Source organism: Pteropus medius, unplaced genomic scaffold, assembly GCF_902729225.1.
Source record: "Pteropus medius unplaced genomic scaffold, Ma_sr-lr_union100, whole genome shotgun sequence".
Classification (NCBI taxonomy): Eukaryota; Metazoa; Chordata; class Mammalia; order Chiroptera; family Pteropodidae; genus Pteropus; species Pteropus medius.
The window spans coordinates 4,412,262-4,422,925 of record NW_024349802.1 but is presented as its reverse complement, the minus strand read 5'-3'; the positions used below and the strand labels follow the sequence as shown (position 1 = coordinate 4,422,925).

General features: G+C 49.0%; 1 protein-coding gene across 1 annotated transcript in view; it reads right to left on the bottom strand.

Annotated features, from left to right (window-relative positions):
- LOC120581187 (disintegrin and metalloproteinase domain-containing protein 12-like) overlaps positions 1 to 10,664 on the bottom strand; it is a 26,860-nt gene that overhangs the window by 15,264 nt on the left and 932 nt on the right. The window contains exons 3-5 of the mRNA XM_039835926.1: positions 7,411 to 7,546; positions 6,405 to 6,513; positions 4,398 to 4,577 (exon numbers count right to left, since the gene is read on the bottom strand). Of these exons, the coding sequence (XP_039691860.1) occupies positions 4,398 to 4,577; positions 6,405 to 6,513; positions 7,411 to 7,546 (425 nt within the window). The remainder of the gene's footprint in view (positions 1 to 4,397; positions 4,578 to 6,404; positions 6,514 to 7,410; positions 7,547 to 10,664) is intronic.

Sequence of the window (10,664 nt, the reverse complement as noted above, 5' to 3'; positions counted from 1 at the left end):
GGAAATGAATGTTTGTTGCCTTGGTCGAGGCTGAGGAGTTTGGCTGAGAAGTTTGAATTCCAAGGGTCATTTGAAGGAAACGGTACCACTGGAAAGGTACGTTTGTGGACGAGAGAGGGAGTTCATTCAACCGTCCTGGATTTTAAAGACCAAACAGACATCTGGTGGAAAGAGCAAATGTTTTCTGAAAAGAACTAGCTTACTTTTTAGATGTAAGCTTGACCAGTGTTGCCGTGTTTATGGCAGTGTTTTCCTTCTGGAAAGTTTGGAAGGTAAGCTGGTTTGTTTGTCGTGTGGTGTGGGGTGGGACACTGGGCTCTAAAGTACAAAATGTCAGTGCTGCCAAGCGAGCCACCTCCCAATATTGGCCACACAGAATTAATTCCAGGTCCCTGCGTCTGATGGGGGGAACGCGCGAGCTTAATCTGTATCAGATGTCTCGGAAAAGCTCCAGACAGACACCAGCCTGGAGTGAGAAATGTGGATTTTTCAGTTACTAATGTTTAAAGGGTAACATTTCCTTAGTTTCATAAAATAGAATGAAAGTCTTTTTTTTTTTTTAGGTCTGCTTTAAGGGAAAATCTCGAAGGAGTCCCTTCTGTCGGCATTCACTGATGGTGTGAAAAAAGATACCAACAGTGGAGGTATCTTTCCTCGGATCACATGTCCTGTCAGGAACAGTCCCAGTTTGACATGGTGCACAGGCAATTTACTTAACGGGAGACATAAAAAAACCTCAGCATAGGGACTCCATGGCGAAGGGACTTACGGGCTCTGTGGCTGTCTAAAACTTGCATGCGACATATTGAGTATTGGTGCATTTTTGGACGGTTCGGAGCTTTTATCCAATTCTCAAATAAGTCTGTATATAGCCCAGAAAAGTTTATGGTGTGCCCACCACCGTCCACTAATGTAAATCCAACCCAGGTTAGAAAAACAAATGGAAAAGAAGTGTCCACGGCCAACACGATAAACAAACAATGGTAGGTGGGCCTTAACTGATACCGAAATGGGAAAGCACGTTGTAAACACGAAAGGAATGGGAGGATTTACAAAAGACATACTCTTCGAAACTAGAATTCCTTTTATACCAAAAATATCATAAATAAAATTAAAAAAGAAGTTAGGGAACAAGTTCGTAATAAATTACTGGAGAAGGGTAAATATTCTTAATCTATTAAGAAGATACACTCTTATAAACCAGGAAGAAAACTCTATCTCACAAACAAAAAAAATCAGTAAAGGGTAGAAACAGACAATTCACAGAACGAAAGAGTGAACAGCAGCTGGGCACTGGAGCGAGCTGGCACTCACATCAGCTAATTCTCTATACCTATTCCAGTGACGTCACGTGAATGGCTTGAAATTGGCCCTGGCAGGAGTTTTTACAGCAGAGAAATCACCTATAAATCAGGGTTAAGAAATTGTTTTTGACAGCTTATTTACCAACACGCCGTTGGTTAATAGATATATAAAAATCAGTTCAAGGATACCAATGACCAAAGAAATACAAAAAGAAATGGGGTTTGGCTAAGATGGAATAAGCAAATTTTACCCTATTCCTCCTGTTAATTACAGTAAGAAAGTCTAGAGAAAATTCATAAAGCAACCGAGAGACTCTGGAAGTTTACGAAAAATAACTGGACTGGCCAGAGCCCTCAAAACTCTGAGAACTCCCAGCAGTGAGTTCTTATTTTTCCCTTTGCCTTTTCCATATCTTGTCCTGGGTTTTGGAGGGGCCCCCAATCCGGAAATGCCGAAGGCATCAGACAACAGCGACAAAAAATGTCCAAGGAAAGCTTGCTATCTCCAGCCAAAAAGCCAGAAAAAAGGTGACCCAGTAAATGAGAAACATCGGACCCAACCTGACCTTACTCCACCTCTGGGCGAACACCAGAAAAAAGCCCTCTCCTGCTCGTCCTCACGGAGCACCACGGCCTGGAGAGGGTAGAGCCCTGCTTGCCCTCGCTCCCGTCGTAATAGCTCACATCTCTTCCTTGGGACGGACACTGGGGACAGAACTTTCAGTAATTTCTCATCACCATGGAGGCCAGGAGGAAGACGAACAACAGTTTCAGATGTAGAAAGAAGAAAATGGTCAACCTAGAATTCTATGTCCGTTGAAACGATCCTTCGGAAATAAAGGTGAAATAAAGACATTTGCAGATGAAGAAAAACTAATAGAATTTGTCACCAGCAGACCTGCTTTACCAGCATAGCTAAAGAAGGTTTTTCAGACAAAAAGGAAATAACAAAGAAACTCGGAACATCGGGGGCGAAGAAAGGGTGGGAAGGGTGAGCGGATGAGTAGATGCCGCAGACTGTTCTTAAGTTTTAAAAGGGACGCTTGATGGTCGAAAGCAAAAATCACAACGTCTGAAGTGGTTCTCAGTGTGTAACAGGGCAATACTGAAGACATCTATATCATAAGGGTAGAAGGATAAAGGAACCTAACAAGTGGTAAAGTTTTGACATCCCACCTGAAGTGAAAAAACATTGATACTAGTAGATTGTGATAAATGTGTATATATAATGTAATCTTTAGAGCAGCAGTTTTCAGTTGGGGTGATTTTTGTCCCTTGGGAGACAAGATTACATGAGCTACTGCCACTAGTTGGCAGAAACCAAGATGCTGCTAAACGTTCTGTGATAACGCAGGACAGTCTCATACGACAAAGATCCATCCAGGCCAAAATGTCTATCAAGCCGAGGTTGAGAAACCCCACCCTAGAGCAACCACACAAAAAAAGCTATCCAAACACGTGAAAACCCTGTGGACAAATCAATGTGGAATGCTAAAAACTGTGCGACTAACCCATGACAATTCAGAGAAGAGCACAAGAGAAGTAAAATCGGGGGAACAAACACATATTAAAATGGTAGACGAAGGCCAACATGTCAGTAATTCCATTAAATGTAAATGGTCTAAACACACCCATTAAAAGACAGTGACAGAATGACGAAAAAATATACAACCCAACTAATGCTGTCTCTGAGAAATTCATTTCAAATAAAATGACGTAGGTTAAAAGTAAAAAGGTGGGAAAAGCCATTCCTTACACACACTAATCAAAAGAAAACTGAAGCGGATATATTAATATGAGATAAAGTAGATTCTAGAACAGAGTTAAGCACCAGAGCTAAAGAGACACACCGAATAATGATAAAAGGGTCAATTCACCAGGAAGACACAACAGCCCTAATTGTGTGTATCGCAAACAACAGAGCTTCAAAATACACGAAGCAAAGCGGATGAACTGGAAGGGGACACGTGTATAGTTGGAAACTTCGATGTCCCCTTTCGCTACTCAAAACAATGAGACTTCATTTTGTGTATCAATTCGGCGAAGCTTTGAAATGTTAACAGCACTAGCAAAGTTATGTGAGACAGATGCCCTATAACGATGTTGGAACATAAATGAATGTAACAGTCCTGAAAAATATTTGGTTTACATATTAAGAGGTTTAAAATGGTTATACCATTTTTTCAATCCAATATTTTCACTTTTAGGAATCTCTCCTAAGGGAATAAACAAAATGGTCCAAAATTTGTCTACTCTTTTATAGCAGAGCTATTTATAATAGCAAAAATTCGAGACATCCAAACGCGCCGCTAATTGACAAGTAGTTAAAAAAGTATTCTATGTGCATGTACGGTGCTATCGTGAAGATAACACTTTCAAGAATTTTTAATGCCATGGTAGATGGGAATGATTTCAAGGCAAAAAAAAGTATATATAGCAGTGTTCATACGGAATAATCTAAATTATGTTAAAAATACACATGCGAATGTATATCTACAAAAATTACTAGAAAAAAATATAACAAGGATGGTCATAAAAAATTACCAGCGAACGTCTCTTTGTGCTTTTCATTTGCTTGTTTTGACCCCTCCCCCAGTTTCCTATTGTGAGATGACATCATGTTCATGGTCATAACAAACAAACTGTTACTCCCCAAAATAGCATGAAAAGGGGACCCAACACAGTGCTGTCTGGTATGGAGAAATGCAACAGGCTGTAAAACTTTTGTTAAATAATTTGAAAACGAAACATAGAAACTAATCACGGGCACGTTTTCACCCCTAATTGTCCAGGCTTAATAACTGATCATGCCCCTGCAACTCTCAAAAGTGTCATGGTTAAGAGGATAATTGCACGGGCACTGTCCTTACTCTGAACATAAAAATATTACTAATAATGACACAAAATGTGACACCATTACTATTTGCCGAGCACTGCTCTGAATGCTTTACGTGGATTACCCGTTGAACCACCCGAGGAGCTCGTAGAGGCACCGAGATGTCATGCATGTCGTCCAAGTTCAGATGTTAGCAAGCAGCAGAGTCCGGACTCGGACTTGTACTGCATCCATCGAATCAGTGGCTGAAGACGTACCTGGGCCTGCCTGGGAGCAGGGTTGGCTGGCAAGGGTCTGGCGGGGACGCCGGGCGCGCGGGGAGCCTGGTGGAGGGGCGGGAGGACTCGCGGGGGCGGACGGGGCTGAGGGAAGTCGAGGGCTTTGAGGGGCCTGCTGATGTCAACATTCAGACACTGCAGCGGTCTCTTGGGATTGTCCTGCGGGATCAAAGCAAAAAGCCACGATGTATTGGTCTCCCAGAAGTTTATGTGATTCCTTAAAGCAAAAGCACAGCCGATGAGTCTGCCAGAGCCGAAGGGGCTAAGGGAAAGGGGCCGAGGAGTTGCCTGGGATAGAATCTGTTGTTCGTGTAACTTCGAAATTCCAACAGCAGCTCTGCCCACCCCACCCATCTGAGAGGGGCCTATTTCCGATTTTAAAAAACTGGTTTAATTCGTTAACGAAGAGGTTCAGGGCACCTGAGGAAGTGCCAAGTATGAAGATGCAGACCAGAGCTTAAGTGAGCCATGAAGGAGTCTGCAAAAATACGACATTGCTCAGTGCACTCCGGGCTCCAGGAGAACCTGGAAAATCTCCTGGGCCAGGAGGGTGGAGGCTTCCAGAAGCCAGGGCTGAGGCTAGGGCCCGGCAGGTGGAGGATCTGCAAGGCGCCCTGGTTTTAGGGACACATGAGAACGGACACAGCATGAGGCTGTGCCCCGAGCCCTCCACCCCTCCCTCCCTTTCTACAAACAGCTTTACTGAGGTATGCTTGACATGTGATGAACTGCACGCACTTAATAGGTACAATTTGGTAACTTTTGACACATTCCCACACTCAGGAAACCACCACAATAAGCAAGATAATGACACATTCATGGCCCCAGAGATCGCTTCTCTCGCTCTCGCCCCTCCCCGTCTCTCCTTCCCCGTAACTACTGATTTGCTTTCTGTCACTGTAAATTAGTCTGCATTTTCTCGAATTTGATGTAAGTGGAATCCTGCAGCATATACTCTTTCTTGTCTGCCTTTTACTTGGCATAACTATTTCGAGGTTCATCCACGATGCTGTGTATGTCAACAGTTCATTCCTTCTTATTGCCGAGTAGCATTTCATGGTGTAAAAATACCAAAATTTATTTATCTTTTTACCGATGGACGGCTATTTGGGTCACTTCCCATGTTTGGCTCTCAGAAACGAAGCTGCCCTTGCCGTGGTCCCACGTTTGGGGATGAAAGGTGATGACGCTCATCAGAAACGGCAGCCTCCTTTGGAGCCCCACCCTCTACACTTTTCAGATCAAGGGAGATAAACTGGTTTATTGCCCACTAAATATGTGATAACGATTTAAAAAATCATTTTTCATGTCTTGACACCCACACTGTTCACTGCTATAATTTGTGGACTCTTGGTGAATGAGTTTAATATTCAAGGATTCTGCGAATACATCAAAAACACTTGGTGGAGAAACTAAATACCAGGGTGGAATCTCGTAATAATTCACCAGGTGGCAGGAAAGTTACATGGCAACAGGGAGCTGGGAGGGACTCTGGGAGGAGGGTCCAGCTCTTTGGAACCAGAGCAGACAGAGCGTCCATGGCCCAGGGCTGGAGCACAATGGGCCTGACCGAGGGCCCAGTATAACTCTTAGAAACACACGGGGGTGACAGCGGCCCAAGGAAACTCACCCAGACCCAGATGGCAGCATTCTGAAGCCATAGGCGGAGATCTGTGTCAGGAACTTGCTTCGGAGGCGGACCCAGTGGGCCTCCCGGGAGTTTGGCTGGTCTAGGTGACCAGAGGGATAGTGGCTCATGATGTGCCACATGACTCGGGCACGTCACCTGCCCCAGCGGGACGTCATGGCGCTTCGGTGGCACACCGCGAGCCTCCTTCCAGCCCCTGGCCAGCCCCTTCGCAAGCCTTCGTGGAACTGAGTGTGCCGGCTCGTCGCTTCACAGACGGCTCTCCAGGATCCATTCCCGCTCAGGAGAAACCCACGTCTTTACACACACACTAACTCTCACGCTCGTCCAGCACTTACCCTGGGTGCACTGGAGTGCGGTGGCTTCCTCAACAGGCCTTTGCCCAGGTGGGTGAGGTGAGCTTGACCCGGTTGCGAGCCGCTGGACGGCCGGGGAGGGCGCACACACCTGCAACACAAGCCCACACACGCTCGTCAGGGGCCTGGCGCCTCTGCTTGACTTAACTTTTTCTGTTTTGTTCACGATAACCCTCAAAAAACAATTTACCTATTTTTAGCTCAGTGTGCGTAAACTTGCAAAGGTAAAATAAAATTATCTAACACTCTTACAAGATTAAAAAACAAATATTGATTTTCTTTTGTTCCCAAAGCCATGATTCTGTTAAATTAGTTCTTGCAATCCTTGGAAACAAGGCTTTGTGTCACCTGGGAGACACTCTGTGTGTGTGTGTGTGTGTGTGTGTGTGTGTGTGTGTGTGTGTGTGTGTGTGTGTATTTGTTTATTTATTTATTTTAGGCGCAGCAACCCTTGGTTGACCTCACAGATTGCAAAGACCTTGTCAGCTTACAATCCCTTTTTATTTATTTTATTTTTTTTATGTCTACAGCACCCGGTCTTCCTAGGTGGTCTCCCATCCAAGTACTAACCAGGCCCGACCCTGCTCAGCTCCCGAGATCAGACTTGTTCAGGGTGGCACGGCCATCGACGTCATTGTGTTTAAAGCTGGCATTTCAGCAATACTGTCTGAATGTATCTGAATCAAAAGCTACCCCCTCCGAAGAAAATAGCTTTAACATCCCATGTCTTCTAGAAATTACTAATGCAAGCGTGGGGAAAACGCGTCACAGAGTCCTCAACATGCCGCTTATTTATGGAAAAAGCGGCAAATAGTTTGAAGGGGAAGGAAAGGGGGCAGCTGCTCTAACAGAAATGAAAAAACCCCAAATGCTGGTTTTACTTTCTGGAAAATCTGACCTCTTCTTCGCTAAGGGAAACGAGGCGGGAACAGTTGGTCGCGCATCTTTTCAACCGCCATTTCTGAAGAGATGACCCAGACCCGGGTACCTGAGCTTTTCAATGGCCGATTTTTTATCTGTAAACAGCAGTGGTATCAACGTCTTCCTTTTGAGATACACCACAAATCCAGCAGCGAGAAGACACAGGACGGTCACCAGGAGCCCTATGGTTACACCTCGGTTATCTGAAACAAAACGCGTTTGGCTCAGGGAAGGAGGCGGTCATAATGAGATACGGTAAGTAGCAAATGGCGACATTTACAGCCAAGCGGATTTTGAAGGCAGACACAGGAATGAAGGAAGTAAATCCCCGAGCGATGCTCAGAGGCCACGTTCGAGGTTCAGGCTGTGCTGCCATCATCCATTCCTGACAAGTCTGGAACTTGCAAACAGGAAGACAGCCCGGGAGGTGGGAGCACAGCCCTGGCCACACAGACTCCCTTAGGCGTGACCACAGCAGGGGAATGGTGGCCGCAGGGAGCCATCGTTAAAGTGACGTCGGAATTAAAGCATCTCCAAAGTGAATCCTGTCCAGCCCCCATCACAAACGTGCTACTGCGGGCTCCTTCCTCCTCTCGTTATTTAGTGCTGGAGTCTCTTCTATTGTTCTTTCTTATATTTTTTTAGACCGAGACTCCTTATTTCCGAATACTGCTAAATTAGAAGATGAAAAAGAAAGAGAGAAAGAAAAAGGAAACTCATCGCTTAAATGAAATGCCCGTGGGGTTCGTTCTGTCATTACGGGGACTAGAAACCCAGCTTGGGGGCAAAGCCTTCCTCCGGGGGGACGGCTTATCCTCTGAGGAAACTTCGCCCTTTCAGTGATTTGATCCCATTTCGTTTGGTGCGAAGATGCTGAGACCCCTCAAGGGTGCTGGGTCCTTCTGCAGCCGCGGTCGAGGTCGTCTGGGGAGGCCCCCGCAATGCCGGCAGTCAGGGGAGCCCCGTCTGCAGTTCCGCCTGGGCCGTGAGCTCCCCACTGGTCTGTTTTCCCACCAGCGACAGTCAGGGCGTGCTTCCTGCACTTGGGGCACGGCCACCTTTTCAGGCTGCTGCCACTGGCCGTGGACGTGACCTCCACTGCCCAGGCGCTCTCACCCCACCTCTGACCAGTGCTCGCGGCCGCGGACCGGAGCGTCACCGGCCCCCACGCTGGGGAAGGATGGCTCGTCCCTCTCTGCTCTGGACTTTGTCCTGTCAGAGACGTGTCCAGGCCTGACTGACACGGTCAACTTCTGACAGCCTGAGTCACTTGTTAGTATTACCAGAAAAGCATGGCTCCTGTTTTTTTGGCTAAAAGGTCATTTTTTCTTCGCAGGCGGCGAGCCGGCCCTCCCAGGGCCTCTGGCGGGAGGTCTGTTCTCTCGTAACGAAGCTCATTAAAAAGTGAGTAGCCAGGGTCTTGAATCACGATTTCCAGTTTCCTAAAACCCACCCCTAGGTCTACGTCCTGTCCGTTTATCCACCCCGACTCTGACTTGGGCCCCTGAACTTGGCACATCCCCAGCTGCCTGTTTTCATGGACAGCGGCGCCATCCGTCCAGCTGCCCAAGGCACAAACCTGGTGACCCCATGCCCCCGACACCTCGTTTCTCCGTCCCGCACAAGCGCCGTGTCCTGTGGAGCCTGCCCCTGCGTCCGGCCCATCGCTTTACGTCTCTGGGTCTCACCGTCGCCTGTCCCATCTGCCGCGCCGCGTCTACTTTGTCTCTCCAGGACCCATGAGTGGCCGGCACGCGGCTGATGCTCGAGAAGTACCTGCTTCATAAATGACCGAGCTACGGCCCGGCCAGGAGCGGCGGACCACGGGGGGCCGCGAGGCGCAGGGCGGGGCCTCGAGGGGCGCAGCCTCCGGCTGGTTTCTCCCGAGAAGCCTGTTTTCCGCACGCGGCTGGGGAGGTGTCTCAGTGCGCTGCCTTTTATGAAGTGACGGCGGAGTGGATGGAGTTAGGCCGTTTGGTTTCCGTCTGTTTAATATTCTTACTTGCTGCGATGACGAGGGCTCTGTGGGCTCCTAGGCTTTTCGGAAGCCCTCGGACCTGAGCTCCACTCGTCATGCGTGTCCACGCCAAAGGGAGACACGCGGCGCGCTGGCCGGTCCCTGCCGCCTCGTCCACGTCCTCTGTGTGCCGTCAGCTTGAGTGTGGAATGGGCGGCAGGTTCCCGGCCCATGAGAAACTAGGCGTCTGCTATTTCTGTACGACAAATGCTTAGAGCCACATTAGAAAATGGAGATGCAGCAAGAGACCGGTCCCCGAGGCCGAGATGTCCGCGAGGGGAGGGGACGCTGGGCCAGGCCTTGCCCCTGCCCCTGGGTGGGATGCTCGCGAGAGGGTGAGACGCCGGTCCTTCGTGTGCCCGCTGTGGGGCCCGGCCTGACGGCGCAGCGGGGCCAACGTGGAGACACGGCCACAGCGGAGCAGGGTGGCGGGGACTCTCTGCCTTCCTCATGATGGCGCCGTTCCTGCAGACGTGCCTGCTAGGTGCGTCCTTCCCTCCCGAATGCTGGCTGCTCTCACGGCCTGCCCCGCAGAGCTGTGTTGTGTCTGTTGTCATGGCAACGGTGGCAAAGCTGCTGATTCAACACTGCCAGTGTCAGCAGGACTTGGGGACCGGTGACGCCCTCTGCAGGAGCACTGGCCACAGTCTGAGCGTCACGGGGGGCGCAGGTGAGCACCCAGGTGGCAGCACGAGGGGGCTCGTTAACTTCCCGCCTGCCCCTGGGTGCCCGGCCATGTCCAGTGCAGGCTCCCTGAGCCTTTTCTCCTCCTCCATCATTCAGACTTGGCCCTGAGCTTCCCGACAGGAGCTCAGAGAGAGCACAGCCCTGGGAGACCACTTCCCAGCGTCACCCGAGGAGCACGGGACTGAGGGTTCAAGCACAGCTGCTCTTAGGGCCGTCACTGGGGATGGACAGACTCGCGTCTCCATCTGAGCTGTAGGACTTTGGGCCGGTGACTTAACCTCCTGAGCGTCTGGTCCTTTATTTGTAAAGACAGCATAAGATGCCGTGCGTGGTGCCTGTGCCTAACGGCTGCCCTGTAAATGCAAGCTGCCACCGCCGCTGAGGCCACCCCTTCATTTCAGGGGACGGTGTCTTTCTGGTAAGAATCCTAAAAGGCACTGAACTCCACACCTGCTGGTCCTGGTGCACAGGGACCGGCCTTTTTCGTCAGTCCACCGTTGAAGTGACTTTGGCTGAGGAAAGTGCCCCAGGCTCAAAGTGGCGAACCCGGCTGCTCAGCTGAGGCAGAGCGAGGGGTCTCTGAAAGAGCGGACGAGGACAGCGGAGGATTTGGGAAC